The sequence below is a fragment of the Canis aureus genome, chromosome 8 (genome assembly GCF_053574225.1).
Source record: "Canis aureus isolate CA01 chromosome 8, VMU_Caureus_v.1.0, whole genome shotgun sequence".
In the NCBI taxonomy this organism is placed as follows: Eukaryota; Metazoa; Chordata; class Mammalia; order Carnivora; family Canidae; genus Canis; species Canis aureus.
The window spans coordinates 67,315,252-67,332,569 of record NC_135618.1 but is presented as its reverse complement, the minus strand read 5'-3'; the positions used below and the strand labels follow the sequence as shown (position 1 = coordinate 67,332,569).

The 17,318-nt window shown below is 44.7% G+C and overlaps 1 protein-coding gene across 15 annotated transcripts in view; it reads right to left on the bottom strand.

Moving 5' to 3' along the window:
• TRRAP (transformation/transcription domain associated protein) overlaps nt 1–17,318 on the bottom strand; it is a 115,402-nt gene that overhangs the window by 7,741 nt on the left and 90,343 nt on the right. For 12 of the 15 annotated variants that reach the window (XM_077907794.1, XM_077907802.1, XM_077907801.1 and 9 more), the window contains 8 exons: nt 13,491–13,692; nt 11,953–12,117; nt 10,457–10,547; nt 8,997–9,196; nt 7,989–8,250; nt 3,980–4,205; nt 2,818–3,035; nt 450–634 (listed from right to left, as the gene is read on the bottom strand). In XM_077907794.1, the coding sequence (XP_077763920.1) occupies nt 450–634; nt 2,818–3,035; nt 3,980–4,205; nt 7,989–8,250; nt 8,997–9,196; nt 10,457–10,547; nt 11,953–12,117; nt 13,491–13,692 (1,549 nt within the window). The remainder of the gene's footprint in view (nt 1–449; nt 635–2,817; nt 3,036–3,979; nt 4,206–7,988; nt 8,251–8,996; nt 9,197–10,456; nt 10,548–11,952; nt 12,118–13,490; nt 13,693–17,318) is intronic. The other 3 variants (XM_077907803.1, XM_077907805.1, XM_077907807.1) reach the window with 1 other exon arrangement.

The following is a 17,318-nucleotide window of genomic DNA, read 5'->3' as shown; positions in this document are numbered from 1 at the left end:
GTCCACCCGATGACCCTAGAGCAGTCCAGGCCTGTGGTAGGCATTGTGCTCCCAAGACAACCGAAACACAGCTGGGCCTGACATGTTTCAGAACTCGCCAATTTTTATATTTTAGAAAGTTTCCACAGTACAGAAACTATATGTTACCTAATACCCCAGCAGCAAACGAGATGAAGGTGATTATTAAGTGGATAAATAGCCTAATGATCCTTAGATTAAGTTTGGCTGCCAAATGAGTTTGCCATTAAATTATTGTGCAGCAAAAGTCACTTCATTGGGGTCCATGGTCACCTAATTTCTACTACCTCACAAGTCCAAGGAGGCAACAAGGTACCTCTCAGCTGCCCACTACTTCTCTAAGCACACGTCATGGCAGCACTGCCGCAGAAAGTAGCTGCATGTGAGGCTGCAGGCAGCAGCTCCCACTCCTGATCATCCTGATTTGGTACCTGGTGGCTGGCTTGGGTCCCTCGCGCCTGCACCGTGGCCAGTCTGTCATAGTACCGGGATATGGGGTTGTCATGCTCGATGCCCTTCTTGGCACAGCGCTGCTTGTAGATCTCCACGAGGGAAAGAGAAGAGGGGTTGTCCTCCACAAGGCGCATCTGTGGGGACACTGCCACCACTCGTGGAACTGAGGAGAAAGGAGAAGGAAATTGGGCAGACTGAGAGAATACACCGGGTAGTGCTTGACTCTAACCTCCGGGGACGTCCTGGGAGCAGCTCACTCAGCCCTTCATGAGCAAAGGAAGGGGGTAAAGTTGAAAGTCACACACCATGCGCTAACTTGGCATATAGCAAGAAGGCCCATGTCTCCTGGGTGACGGAGCCCGAGCTGCCATCATTTGTGATTAAGACACATGTGAACAGAAACACTTTAGAAAGAAATCTTTAAAAATAAAAGTTAGAGATTCTGCCAACGTCCTCCATCAGGGTTCTATCAGGAGAGTTCAATCTTCCCGCTCACTCCAAGGTAGCCCATCCAGTGTGGTTACGTTAACTTGTCTCCAGGTGTCGGGATGGCTGGCCCCACCTTCGGGAAATTAGGAAAACACTCCAGTCATTTTCTGTGTTCTGTGGTTCAGCTATGGAAAGCTCCCAGAACGAAATCTTATCACTCCACTCAGTAACTTTGTGGAGCTGTATTGAGAGTGAGGCACATGTGGCACCTGGATGACCACTCTTGCACTGGAGACATAGTTGATGAAGCAATTCGCCTCACATGATGATGATCTCCAACAGGACTGCACTCAACCAGAAAGTGCCGGGTATGCCAGCCCTGGAGCCAGACAGCCTGCACTCACATCCCAAGTCTGTTTTCCCAGTGATGTGACTTGAGAACTGTCACTGGACTTCTACGAACTTCAGTTTTTTCATCCATAAATGAGAGTACAGTACGTACCCCAAAATGTTGTTGGCAAATTATACATTAAAAATACTAGATCAAGATACTACTACAAAGACTTTTTTTTTTAAGTAAGCTCTGTGCCCAATGTGGGGCTTGAATTCAAGACTCTTGAGATTGAGAGTTACATGCTCTACCGACTGAGCCAGCCAGGTACCCCTTAAGACATTTCAAGCCAAAATTCCCAAAAGATAGCAAGAAGGTAACAAAATCAAGCTTGTCCACAGGGGGACATAGCAGCAAGCTACATTGATGTTGCTTAGTGAGCAAGTGGAAGCTCTGATCTGGTGTCTGCACCAGCCAGTCCCTAGGCCACTATGACCATCTGCACCCACATTTGGTGTCAGTGTGGTACACACACACACACACACACACACACACACACACACACACACACACATTTCTGACTTCTACCGAACCCAGAATGAATTTCGCCTAATGTCAGTTAAAGCACAACTACTGGCTTGCTGCCATGGCTTCAAACCATAAATTCCACAGTGACTCTAGGGCATATATGTGAACTGTTGTAGGATGCTGACAAAGAGTTTGTTTCTTTGGAAAAAACAAAGAACCATCTATTACCCCAGACATGATCAACACTATAGATCACATTATACACATGTTAACATGCAAACGGTTTTCTATAGATTTGTTTTTTCGATCTACTTATTTTCAGGATATTGAACTTAAGGGTAAAAGATTTTAGGTCAAAATGGGCTGGATTCTTAGTGGTCAGAAGAAAGTTCCACACGGGACTAGATAATATGCATTGCAATGGGCTCCTAATCTTGGAGACTAGATGCTAAAATGTTTTTACAATGGTTCTCTACTCTGAATAGGATTATAGGCAGCTCACCTCTGCCCTTATTAGACAGAAATGGATCATCCACAAATCACACATAAGTTGACATGGAAAGATCTTACTCAGAGGAGGCTGGTTGCCATGTGACCAATATTTCTACAGCCTTCACAGGGCTTCTCGACCCTCCTCATGCTGTATTTCCTGCCGGGAAGGTGGGTGCCGGCAGTGGCCACACAGTGCAGCATGAACTCCAGAAGTCATCCAGAGAGTTCACTTAAACATGCTCATGACATGCTGCTAACACGCTCACAATATGCCCTGTACTCAGCCAATGTTTCACCAGAGCATGGATGGACTCCCGGGCAAGGAGCAAAAGCAGTGTGCCCAGACACGGCACCCACTTATCTAAACAAGTACTCATCAAAGCACTCATCTTGTAGTGAGGAGCCGAAAGGCTAGGGAGTGACTTCTTGTTGGAGCAGGGCCCTCATTCCAGAATTCTCCCTCCTTGGTGTGCTTCAGGGCACTCTCAGTTCCCAAGAGACAGCATGTGAAAACCCACAAAGGCTAGCGGGATCAGCCATGTACCCCCAAAGTGCACCTCTCATACCTGTGAAAAATAAGTGTCTCTTTGTGGTTTCTTTCCTCTTCTCCAAACAGGGGTTTAGCAGGCGGAGCAGCTGTAGCACACGCTCCTCTCGCCGGGACTCTGTCAGGCAGGCGTCGTTCATGACGAGGTATGGGTAAATCTTGCCGTTGTGTCCGCGGATGTACAGTCTCCGGGCTGCGGTGTTGTGCTTCTGCACGATCTCCACCCTGGGCATAAACCTACCCAAGCAAGCACACAATGAAATACTAGCTCCCCAAGGCCTCAATTTCCAATCCTTTTCTTTGAGAAGAAAACAGAACTTTTAAGAATGGCATCTGGAATTGTGGTGACAACACAGACTACTGCAAGTCCAGGCGTCACTTTGACAAGGTATAAATGGTGTGACATTATTTTACAATGTGGGGGAAGACACTCTGGCAGAGGAAAAACACAAGGTGGAAGAGAAGATGATGCTGTAGCTTTAAAACCATCAGGCCATAGGGTCCTGCCTCAGGAGCTGATTTGGTGCTGAGCCCCTCAAGCCACAGAGCCAGTGGGGGGCAGGAGGCAGAGTCTGAATGTCAGGAGCAGGATAATCAGGCACAGAGCCCGCCGGGGAGCAGGTGCCCCAGGAGCGAGTGTGAAGACTACACACCCTCGCCTTTACCTCCCTGCCATGGGCTTTGGCCGCCAACAGAAATCAGGGAGCAGGGAGGGCTGGCCCGAAGAGGAGTCACATCCGGACGACTGGGAAACCCATTTCTGGATGCGTGAAAAAGCAGACTTCTGGTTATGACCATTTGTTACAGTACTTCTGGCATTTACAATAAGATACAACATATGCTCTAGTACATATTACAATTGTCCAATTCTGTTTTGAATATTGAGCTTTAAGAGTTTTATAGACTGGGGAACTTTCTATTCTGTCCAGTTCCACGGGGATTCAGAAAAGGTATTTTTAAAAGCAAAAGAAACACAAACTTGACTCAAGACATTTCACCCATCACTTAGGCCAGACCCTTTAAGTGCCTGATTCCACAATCTCATGTTCTCCTGTTTCAGGGACAAGGAGAGCATGAGGGAGGGAATGAGTCTGCACCACGGTACCAGTTCTGCCCTGCAGCAGGGCTTTGCCCGGGGTGGTGTGTGTTAGTGGATCAACTGCCATGCTGGGTTCACTCACCGAGCAATCTTGATGTAATAATGGGTTGGCTTTGGCATCAAAAATTCTCCTGGAATTTCTACTTCAGCTGTCTGTGCTGAGAAATTGCTTAAAAACCGGCACTTTTCTTCTATGAGGAAGAACTTTGGAAGCTGCTTGGTTTTAGCCTCCAGGATTTTGATCCACTTTTTCAACTTAGAAATAAGGTTATGAAGCTTCATGGATCCTGGAACACTGAAGTCAAAATCTTCAAAATAAAATATAATTAAAAACATTTTTAATCATCTGGGTTATCTGGAATTCACCACGAAATCATGCTGAAGAGCCTCGCGGGTAGGAAACAGGCATGTTTTATTCTATGTCTAATCTGGAGCAAAAAGCATTTTAGTTTCTGTCTCTCTTTAAAGTGTAAGTTGAAGCCTGAGCAACATCTCTGCTGACCCCGAAACTGCAGGAGGAAAGAGATGAACTGCTAACAGGAAAGCTCACCCCCCATCATCACCAGAGGTTACGTGGAACCCTCCGAGGAGCATAGGAGCCCCCTGGGCCAGCCCCGCCTGAGAGCAAGCATCACACTCAGGAACCATGGCCCCATGCCAAAAGCCAACACAGTCATCAATCTGAAGCTAAAGGAGAAAAAAAAAAAAAGCCCAATCCAGGCAAACAGTAAATTATAAATTAGTTCATCAGAAGAAATTAAGACAAGAAACAGAAGTGACAAAAATGGAAAACATGCACTTTTCATTTAAGCAATTAAAACACTCCTGTATTTCTCAGGTTTTATTGAAATTCGATATTAAAAGGTCAATTCAGCTGAAAAGTTAGTCTTTAAAAAAAAGTCTCAGTTCCACACAGATGAGCACCAGTGGTGGAAGGGGCTCTGAGTTTCTCTAATTCGCCAGAGCCTGAAGGTCAGGATAAGTTGAATCATTTCTGCTGCAAATAGACCCCATGGGAGCTACCATCCTCTTGCTGACAAGGATAGGAATCTGTGATGTGGCAGGGGACCTTCACACTCAAGCTGAAGGGCTCTCTGGTGCCTTTTTTTTTTTTTTTTAAAGATTTTATTTATTTACTCATGAGAAACAGAGAGACAGAGAGGTAGAGGCACAGGCAGAGGAAGAAGCAGGCTCCATGCAGGGAGCCCAACATGGGACACGACCCTGGGTGTTCAGGATCATGCCCCAGGCCTAAGGCGGCGCTAAACTGCTGCGCTACCCAGGCTGCCCTCTCTGGCGCCTCTTGTAGATGCTCTTCTGTAGAGTTAGGTTGTGTGTGGGAGATCCTGATGTAGACTCCTCTCCCAGGTCCTCACTGCCTCCTGCAGGCTTGCCTTACTTGCTGCCTCCTCCAGGGCTGCTAGGGACTAGACCAGGGCCAAATGCAGAGAAAATGATTGGGAGTCAATGTGAATGTAGAACCAGGGGCTGGTGAAGGCCCCATCAACACCTACACAGGCAGCCCAAAGGCACCAGAGCGACTATGGCAATCCAAACCCCAGCGTGACCTTAGCATGCCCAGAAGCACTACAATCAAGGTGATCAACTGTCCATCACCACAGGCACCCTGTGTCAGCCATACGGCCACACCCACCTGAGCCCTGAATCCCTAACTCCTGGCCACCACTAACCCATTCTCCACTTCCACTGTAACACTACTTTAAAAAGAAAAATTTTAAAGATTTATTTATGAGACAGAGAGAAAGAGAACACGTGGGAGAGAGGGAGAACAAGAGAGTCAACATAAAGGGCAGAGGGAGAAGGAGACGCAGACTCCCCACTGAGCAGGGAGCCCGATGTGGGGCTCAATCCCCAGGACTCTGAGACTATGACCTGAGCTAAAGGCAATTGCTTAACCAACTGAGCAACTGGTTATTTTACAAATGTTTCTTAGGTAAGAACCATGCAATAAGTATCCTTTTGAGATTGGCTTTTTTGCATTCAGCATAATTTGAGGTTCAGCCAAGTTGCCAAATCAATGGCTAAAACCCCACTTTATTTATCTCACGTGAGTACAGATATGGCACACTTTGCTAATCAATTCTCAGTGTGGTGCTTTTGCAAATAAAATGGCTGCCACATTCGTGTTCAAGTTCCTGTGTGTACATATGTTCTCAATCCCTGGGATAAAGGTGAGATACTACCTTCGAACTTTCTTCTGCTTCCTTACGGGGTTGGGAGTTAGTAGCCAGCATGTGCGATGTTGCCCGAGGATGGAGGTGGGGCAACTCTCACTCTGCTGTGTGGACTAGAACATGGCACTGAAACACAAGAGCTGGTTCTTCCTGGGAAAGGAGGATCAGAGGGGCTGCAGAGCTCTGAGTGACATATGAAACTCCCATGCTTAGAAGAGGGTTAGAGCCTCATAGCGCTCTTCCTACGAATTTCAGGTTTTGTATTTTTTTATATCAAAATCCAAATGACTTGTCTCATAATGAAATCTATTTCAGACTACATTTGATTTAATGAGTGGACATTTTAAGATAAAGACATACTGAGTATCATTTCCCTGGAGTAAAATATGATAGTTTCCATAAAATTCATCTCAGGACTTTTCTTCAGGGAATAGTGACAGACCCATCATGTGAATGTCACATGTGAATGTCACAAAAAAATGTCACATCTTAGATTTCTTTTTTTGTGACATTCACATGTGACAGCGTTACCTTTAATGTCCCACTCACACCACAAGGGAAGAAACCCGGGGCCCTGGGGCTACCTGGAATGATGGCAGGACATGCTGTATCTGACATAGATCAAAAGAAACTCATGGCTGTAGCTGCAAAGCATCCTTTGCCATTAGTGGGATAAATATTTTCTTTTACAGGATTTCAATCTCATCTACACAGCACATATTTCTAGCTGTGTTCTCTACAATGGAACAGTTCTTAAAAGATATTTTAAACAACTAACAGTGTGACCACTTTTTCTATGGCTTAGTGTATCAGTGAAGAAAGAAGTTCTGGACATAGTTATAAAAGCAATAATTAAAGTAAAATGTTTCTTTTAGCAGGCAAGTTGACCAGACAAATCTTCTTTCCTATGATGATCATTCATGGGTTGAGACTCAAAAGCCTGCAAGAGTTCCCCAGGCAGCTAAAGAGATGCTCTGAGACCTGGTGCTCGCCAGGGCTCCTCTGCCAGAGGACGGGCAGGTCAGCAGGGTGGCAGTGGGACATGGGTGGCAGGACTGCCTGCACACCAGGGGACATGGTTGGCCTATGTATGCACACACTGAGGGAACCAGGGGCCCTGTCTGGCAGGTGAAGGCTGAGGCCAAAGGAGACTGGACTCATCTGCCACTGATCATGCAAAGCTGGAGCCAAGATTCATGCTCTTGGGGGCCTCGGAAGACACACGAACCCAAACCAAGGACAAGTAATGATGATACTATCTCCTTGTCTTTCTACCACCTGAATCCACTACAGGTTTGAACTCTACTTGTCACCTTGAGCCCTGTACCTTGAGCCTATCTCACCTCCCACCGTTCAGTTTTCCCACAAAAACTCAATGGAGGAGGGACAGGAAAGGGTGGTTTCCCCATGAAACCTTTCTCTTCCTAACACCCTCCATCTCCTCACATGGAGCCTGGCTCCAGACCTTAACCCTTCACTGGAGAGAAGGATGTGCAACCTTAGGTTGCTGAGTCACAGTGACCTTGTGATCTGAGTCTGCATTTTATTTTATTTTTAAAGATTTTGTTTATTCATGAGAGACACAGAGAGAAAGAGAGGCAGAGACACAGGCAGAGGGAGGAGCAGGCTCCATGCAGGGAGCCTGATGTGGGACTCGATCCTAGGACTTCAGGATCACACCCTGGGCCAAAGGCAGGCGCTAAACTGCTGAGCCACTCAGGGATCCCAGAGTCTGCATTTTAAACAGAGTATGGCAAGCTTACCCAAAACAGTGCTCATGAAAACAAAGAAATAACAAGGAGAGGAGATGTTAAAGACAAAGGAAGAACAGTGAGTGGAACACTTCTCTAGGTACAGGAGAGTGGAACATGTCTCTAGATACAGGAAAGGACTCACCGGTTGTGAACTGGCCCTTCAGCTTCTGGAAGACAGGGTCCTGGGCAGTAGCCTGTGCCCTCCTGGCTAGAGACTCAGAGGCTGCGCTGGAGAACATGGTCGAGACATTGGACACATTCTCCAGGCCTACCCCAAATGTGCTCACCAACTTCTTGACAAAATTTAGAGTGTGGGGGGTAATCTTGGCATCAGACACTGCTCCACTTTTTTCAAATGCAACAGAGTAACATTTCGCCAGGCCCTGCTGGAGCTGCCTGAGAACCTAGTGGAAAGAGACCCAAGACGATTTACAAAACAGCTCTCAATTCCAGCAACTAACAGACCACAAAGCATCTGACCAACGTGTCCCCTCCACCACCTCCCAGCACATAGTAGGTGTAAGATCAATGAGTACAGCATAGAGGCAACCTGTATGCTCCACACTGTCAGCTATGTTTTTAATCATGAGGAGAAGTGTCCTGAACACAAAAAATAACAAAAAACCTCCACTTAGTCATACACACACCCTTCTGTTGATTAGCCATAGAAAACACCTTATATGCAGACAGCTTTGCAGTTACTGCTGCATAAAGAAACAGTAATAAGGGGGCCTCCTGGCCAATAAAACAAACATCTAGATAATAAGGACTCATCCTTTTGTCACCAGATTAAGGAGAGGGCCTGGCTACCGAAAAGCTCATTGAAGAACTCCGCCTCTGGAGTTACCTACACCACGGACCCTGCTCACACCCATTACTGCTCCTGGTTAACTGGAATTAGGTGGTAGTGAATTACAGCACTCACAGATGTGAGCACAGTAAGTATGGGGAGGCCAGAACTGGCTTTCTCAATCTCATCTTCTTCTGGCATACTCTGCTTCAAATATCTGAGGCTATCTTAGGATGCAGACATAGCTATCTGCTTACTTTACTGTCCAAATAGGTAACACAGAACACATACATGGACCAGGCAGCTAATCTGAAGGTAAGACAGCCCAGAGTACACAGGATGGTAGGTTCCCCTACATACCTCTTCATGCCAGTTTTCTCTGAACCAGACCATCTGATCAACGATGCCTTCCAGGGAAGACAGAAGTGTTGGGTGGAGTTCTCGCTGCATGTGCATGATTCGGCTGCAGCGCCACATTGGTGCTGTTGCTCTTATGGGCCCTGGATCTGATGCAGAATGGGACTGGTTACCCACTGAACTTGGCTGCTGCTGTCCAGAATCTGAGAGTAACACACACAACGCCAATGTCAGCGCAAAACTGGCCCGATGCGAGAGATGGTGCTCTAGAGGACCCATCGGCCAAAGGAACGCTGGTTCCTGCAGGCGTGTTAATACATCACGAGGCCGGTTCCCCAGGGACTGTGGGAGCCGCCCTGGCTCTAAGGAGACGTGCGCTGAGGGATTTGGGCACGTGGAGCGCGACTGCCTACCAACCTGGCCTCAGATGTTTCCGTGAAAAGCAAAAAGCGTCACATCAAGAGAGAGAGCAAACAGGGCTGTGTGGTACATGGTGGACTGAGGTGGGGGCACACAAGTGTTCACTGTCCTCTCATTTTTAACTTTACTAATGAGCCTGAGCATCTTTTAAATGTTTGGGGAAATATTTCACAATACATTCTTTGCAGATAGCTTAGAGAATCGGAAAGTAACTAATGAGCAAGTCTACATTTTCTTCCATTTAGGAAAGCAAAGATCATATGTGTTAAAAAGGTATTTTTGAAAAATACAGTCATTTGCTGTATGAGAAATATGCTGCAGAAATGTAGAACCAAATGCCTATTTCTCTAGCTTTGGCTCACTCAGAATAAAAGAACCTTAATTTTCAAACGACCCAAACGCACATCTACCGAGGTAGACCCGTGAGGCCAGAGCTGGAACGTGCCATGCAGTCTCCTGACCAGCCCAGCTCAGCAGCGGGTAATGCAACCACGCCCAGTGGATCAGGTGACCTTACAAAGTCTTTGCACTAGCAGCATGAACATCTGGGTGTTAAAAATGGGCTGAAGCAGATGGTGCTTTAATGGTTTACCAAGGTACCATGTGTAGCAGGAAAAAGAAACCATTAGTAAGTTATTTCTTACATAGGAGGGCTATTCAGTACAGATTAAGACTCTTCTAGGTGAATCTTGTAAGACTGATCTCTATGCTGATTTCTTCTGACAGCTAAAGACTTTATAAGCTAAATGACATACACACTAACTGACATTTATACTCCTTACGAGGATGTATTATTAAACTTTATAATTAACTACTTATGGACCGAATCATTCAGATAAACCAACACTCTACTAAATCACAACCATGAGAGCCATTGCCTTCTTTCATAGATTAGGCTTTACTTTCCAGCCCCAAAGTGTCTTCTCGCTGGCTAAAGACAGACAGGTTGAGGGTAGGAGTGTGTCCCCAGCCATCCAAACATGGAATACCCCCACAGAATGAGCCCTCCACAATTTGATTAGCTTGCCCTGTCCGAGACATACCGCTCTTGTAGCGTTCCCGCTGCTCTATTTTCAGGGTCAGGTACAGGGTCCGGATGGGAAAATAGACCGCCTGGGGATACACGCGTCCAACCTGCTCAGAGACATGGAACATAAAGAGCACTGCTGATCACTGTGCTTCTGGATGATGACAATTTGTACGGAAAGTAACTGCTGCCACTTGTCAATGGGCTAGGGTCTACCTCTGAACCAAGGAGACAAATACTGCACCACAGGGGCTCATGTATGAGTCCTGATTAAACAGCAGGTAAAATGCCTAGTTTACCTCTAAAAGATCTGAGAAAGATCAACACAGTGTATGTACTCTGCCTGGGGACTATTAAAGACAGAAACCACATTTGCCTTTGATTCGGGAAATCTGAAGACAACAAAACACACTGGTCTCTGGGTCTCACTCAGCCAAGAAATGGGACAACATGTAAGGTGTAAGGTCAGTCTTTATGCTAGGCACAATTCACTGGGAACTGGAAGCAGATTCTAACTGACAAATAGGTTCATTAGGGAGAAACTTCATATAACCGCAGCAAGGAGGATACAGAAGATTTTCTGTTTAAGGTAAGAAACACTTGCCTTACCAAACTGGGGTTTTATGGCTTCTTCAAAATGCCAGAATAGCTAGTTACTCAGACCCTTCCAAATGTGCCTATGAAAAGACAGGAATAGAGTCTAGCTCTGCCACAGGCCACACAATAGCTGGCTAACATACATTAAGAGATGTCTGATGAATGATTACATCACATAGACTGAATCTACATCCCAGGAGATAAACTCTAGGCAAAATGCCAATACCCAGGCTCATTGCTGCAGGCTTTAAAGGGGGAAAAATAAAACTATTTCTGGGTACAACATGGATGATGAGTCACATGTAAAGGGCAAAGCAAGCTGGAGACAGAATGATGAGCAGCAAGTTCCTAAATGCTTGGTTAGGATGCTCTTCATTCATGAGGAGTCAGTCACAGGCGCTGTATGACATACAGCAGTCTCCAAATTCCCACCGTTGGGGGCCTTCCTCTACTCATCAGGCTTTTCACACCAAAGGACAACCTGAAATCATCTCAAATCATGGTCATGAAAACCTTCCTATGGGATCCCAGTGTGTCCCATTCCCTAACCACATGCGCAGTGCACACAGCTTTCACCCAGAACAACCACACAAGGGATGACAACTGCTACAATTATGAAGACTTTAGTCAGAAGGTAAGTTTGGCTGCAAAATATCAGATACACATTTCACTAATTCAGAGGATTCATTAGTAACTGCACATTTTAAAAGAAGGTTGTTTTACTTGCATCTTTGTGTGGCAATATATGCAAGCAAAGAAATCAGCATTTTATTACTCTAACGATCTAACAGATTATTTTGTTCCAATCATTTTTAAATGTGCTTTTTATCAACCGATGTCTAAATGTGTATACCTTCCTACACATGAAATGAAGGCATAATTTTCTCATGAACAAAGAGACCTTGTTACTCCCACCTGGCTAATAAGGTTCAAAAGCAGCTTTCCCTCAGAGCCCACCAGGCAGGTGAGCAGCTGTGGGATCCAGGCCAGCCACTGAATGGGCGGAACCCCAATGCAGTACTTGTCCACAGCATCTGCCAGAGTGTTTTTGTCATCATCAAAGCTCAAAAGCCACAGCACCTAAGACAGAAGAAAAATCCCAGAGGTGAATGAAACTTCTGAGGCCCTTCATCAAGTGACTTTCCTCCAACGTTAAAACAGCATATAGAATAGCCTTACTGGCAATGTGGGAAAATATGTCCAAAAGAACAAACAATATTGCTAAACTTAATGTATACAATATACAAAGGAAACCCCGAATGCAAATACAGTTCTTACCAAGATTAAACATTACTGCCAATCACTAACTGACCCAATCAGCCGCGAGCAGTGGTGAGTGACTCAAGAGCCTATCAATTTGTTAATTCACACTCACGACATCACCAAAACAAAATGGACTTTTGCTAAAAATCTGTGATGAACACCACCCTGGAATGAGGCGCCCACAAATGTCTGAAACAATTACATTGAGAAGTAGGTAAATATCTAGAGAACTTCTCTGTGTGTGTCACCACAGCTGGTGTGTGTTTCTGGAGTCGGCTTTAAATACTAGATGCTGATATTCATTCCCAATTTGGACATTCAGGGGCCCTAAGAAATCCAAACCTTTAATGCGACAAAACAGAAAAGCAGAATGGTCTATTTTTAAGTTTTTTACAAAGATTAATTCTGGGTTTGTTTTAAAGATTTTATTTGAGGGGGGGAGAGCATGAGTGGGGTGAGGGGCAGAGGAAGAAGCAGACTCCCCACTGAACTCCCCACTGATGCTGGGTTCAATCCCAGGACTTCAGGATCATGACCTAAACCGAAGGCAGATGCTTAACCGACTGAACCACTCAAGTGCCCCTAATTCTGGGTTTTATTTATGTTATTTCTTGAGAAAGAGAGGGCGCAACATGGAAGAAAGAATCACAGTTTTAAGCAGCATCTCTGGGCAGGTGCACATCTGCCACCAGCCCTGTCCTCCATGCTGTGCTGGGGCAACATGGGACAGAAATCCACCAAGCGTGACCATACCCTGCAGTGTCTCTAGAAATCATGTGATCCCATGTCACCTGCGACTAGAGCAGAGCAGCTCTAGGACTGTGTGCACCTCTCCTGCAAGTGAGAGGGGAGAATCTACCAGGTGTCAGGCGGGTAAGCTCTCCTGGCAGCCTAGTCAGTCTGTAGGAATCTGTGTCCAGGGTGAGGTCCCAAGAACACTGGACTTGACTCCCAGGACTGATGCCAGGCATGGTTTTGCTGCTTTAAAGTCCTGGGACTCCAGGTATGTTAGGCCTCAGTTTTCTTAGCTTTCTACTGAACTATGACAGACACTGAGAAGAGTAATGGGAATGGACAGTGTCACCACAAAATGTCTTACCTCCAGCATGGATGAGGAAAGAGCTGGCTTCCCGTGCAAACCTGTAGGCTACCAGACAGCCTTTGGTGAAAAGTAGTTATTTTGGCCTTACCTTGGCTAAGTATTTCCTTGACTTGCTCTCATTCTGATGTCGGCATGCATGCAGGTAACAGGTAATGGCAGACACCCCCAGATGTAGCTGCCGCTCCTTCACAAAGATGTTCTCCAGATAATCACCCCACATGGCCCAAGCTTTCACCAGCACATCATGCATTTGCACAGCTGCAGAAAATGCTTTGTTTGCTTCCTCAGATCTGTGAGAAGACAAAATCAAAACGATTTTTTTTTAGGTGAGCTTCATGTAACAAAGTCAGCCATATTAAAACGAGTAATTCAGTGGCATTTAGTACCTTAACACTGTCATACAACTGCCACTCTGTTGTGTGCCACAACACTGTTATTATCCCAAAAGAAGACCCCATAATGTGGAGCAGTCACTCTCCATCTTCCCCAATGTCTAGTCCCTGGGGACCAGCAGCCCACTTTCTGGCTCTATGGATTGACCTATTTTGCGTATCTCATAGAAACGGAATCGTGTATTACGTGACTTTTCATGCCTGGCTTCTCTCACTTAGCACAGATTTTTTGAGGTTCACCCATGCTGTAGCAGGTGTCAACACATTCCTTTTTTTTTTTTAAGATTTTATTTATTTATTCATGATAGACATAGAGAGAGAGGCAGAGGGAGAAGCAGGCTCCATGCCAGGAGCCCGAAGTGGGACTCGATCCCGGGACTCCAGGATCGCGCCCTGGGCCAAAGGCAGGCACCAAACCGCTGAGCCACCCAGAGATCCCCAACACATTCCTTTTTACATCTGAATACTACTTTGTGTCTCTACACTGTGCTTTGCTTATCCATTCATTTGAGTTGTTTTGACATTTTGGCTACTGTGAACAGCGCTGCTACAAACATTCATGGGCAAGAACCTGCTTGGGCACCCGTTTTCAAGTCTTTTGGGTATATACCTAAGAGTGGAATTCCTGGGTCATAGGGGAATTCTGTGTTTAAGTTTTTGAGGAACTCATGAACTATTTCCCACAGTGGCTGCACCACATTACTATCTGCAAATAAGAGACAGCTTTACATCTTCCAACAACGTACAAGACATGAGAGAAATAGATACTCCTATCCCTCATGAATATAAATGCAAACCAAACCCAACAGCATATGAAAAGGATTATACACCATGATCAAGTAGCATTTATCACAGCAATGCAAGGTGTTGGGTCAACATATAAATAAATAAATAAATAAACAAACAAACAAACAAAAAATAAAACAACCCATGTGATGCATCACATTAGCAGAAGGAAAAAAAACACACAATCATCTCAGCTGGTACAGGAAAAGCATTTGACGAAATCCAACACCCTTTCATGATAAACACATCCAACTAGTTATAGAAGGAAACTACTTTAACATAATAAAGGTCACACAGGAAAAGCCCACAGGTAACATCTTACTCAATTGTGAAGAACTAAAAGGTTTTCCTCTTTGACCAGGAACAACACAAGAACTTTCACCACTTCTATTGAACTTACTACCGGAAGTCCTGGGTAGAGCAATCAGGCAAAAAAAAAAGTAAAAGCATCCAGATTGGAAAGGAAGATGTACAACTATCTCCACTTGCAGATGACATAATCTCATATACAGAAAACCCTAAAGATGACACACACACACACACACACACACACACACACACACACCAGAGCAAATAAACATTTGGCAAAGTTGAAAATTTAAGAGTAACATACAAAACTCAGGTGTATTTCTATACTTTAGCTATGTAGAATCTGGAAATAAAATTCACTAATATCAGTAGAAATAAAATATTTAGAAATACATTTAGCATAAGAAATACAAGACTTGTAATGCTAAAAAATGTAAAACACTATTAAGTGAAAACACTGTTAAATAAATATCATTTGTTTATGAGCTGGAAGATTTAACACTGTTATGATGGTAACACCAAATTCACCTATAGATTCACTGCGATCAATCACTCTAATTCCAAAGATCTCTTTTGCAGGAATGGAGAATCTAAAACTCATGTGGAAATGTCAGGGAAAGGACAAATACTCACCATTTGCTTCAATGTGGATGGAACTGGAGGGTATTATGTTGAGTGAAGTAAGTCAATCAGAGAAGGACAATCATCACATGGTTTCACTCATACAGGGAATATAAAAAATAGTGAAAGGGATCATAGGGGAAAGGAGAGAAAATGAGTGGGAAATATCAGAGAGGCTGACAGAACATGAGAGACTCCTAACTCAGGGAAACAAACAAGGGGTAGTGGAAAGGGAGGTGGGCGGGGGGATGGGGTGACTGGGTGACGGGCACGGAGGAGGGCACTGGGTGTTATACTATATATTGGCAAGTCGAACTCCAATAAAAAAATATACAAAACAACAACAACAACAAAAAAAAGGGAAATGTTAGGGATTTCAAACAGCCAAAACCATCCTGGAAATGAATAAAGTTGAAGAACGCTCCCCAATTCCAAATCTTACTGTAAAGCAACAGTAAGCAACTCTGTGTGGCCCCAGCATAAGGATGGATATACAGTAATGGAACAGAACTGAATGTCCAGAAACAAACCTTTACCTTTCTGGTCGGCTAACTTTCTAAAAGGCAGCCAAGGCCCTTCTATGGGAAAGAAGTCTTTTCAACAACTGGTGCTGGGACACAGATTATACACATGTGAAAGAATGTATTTGGACCACTATCTCCTGCCACATATAAAAATTAACTAAAAATGGTTAAAGACCTGACTGAAGAGCTAACCCTGTTAAGACTCTTCAAAGAACTCATAGGAATAAATCTTGTGATTTTAAGTTAAGTGATGGTGTCATAGCTAAAGACATGAGAAGTATGAGCAACCCAAGAAAACAGATACACTCAACTTCAAAATGAGAAGCTTTGTGCATTAAGGGCATAATCAGGAAAGTGAGAAGGCAGCCTCCAGAAAGCATGCAAATGTCTACAACCGTGTACCTCAGAGACACTTACATCCAAATGTCTCAGAATTAGAGCTGGGTGATAAAAAGCCAAATAATCCAACCTAGTCATGGACAAAGTTAACTGAACACGTTTCTGTCGAGAAGACAAACAAATGGCATAGAAAAAACACTCAACATCACCGATCAACAGGAAAATGACAATCAAAACCAGTGAGGCACCACTTCATACTCATGAGCACAGCTACAATCAGAAAAATGGGAAGCAACAACTGCTGGCAAAGATGTGGAGAAGCTAGAAACTCACAAACTCTGCTGGTGGGAGTGTGAAATGGTGCAGCCACTTGGAAAACCATCTTGCAGTTTCTCAAAAAGATAAAGAAATACCACATGACCAAGCAAATTCACCCCTATATGCCCCAGGCAAGTGAGAACAAACGCTCACACAAAACCTTGCACGTGAACGCTCACAGCCACCTTATAGTAATCACACGTGGAAATAGTCCAAATGTTCACTGATTGTTAATGCATAAATAAAACATATAGACACAGTGTGGAGTATTATTCACCCACAAAAAGGAACGAAGTACTAACACGGGCTATAGCACATGAAAACATGATGTTGAGTGAAGGCAGCCAGGCACAAAAGGCCAAAGGCTGTAGGATTCCATTTATTCAAAATGTTCAAAATAGGGCAGCCCGGGTGGCTCAGCGGTTTAGCACCGCCTTCAGCCCAGGGCCTGATCCTGGAGACCCGGGATCAAGTCCCAAGTCAGGCTCCCTGCATGGAGCCTGCTTCTCCCTCTGCCGCTCTCGCTTTCTGTTTCTCATGAATAAAAAAATCTTCAAAAAACAAAACAAAATGTTCAGAATAAGAACATCACAGAGATATAAAGATTAGTGGATGTCAGGGTACAAG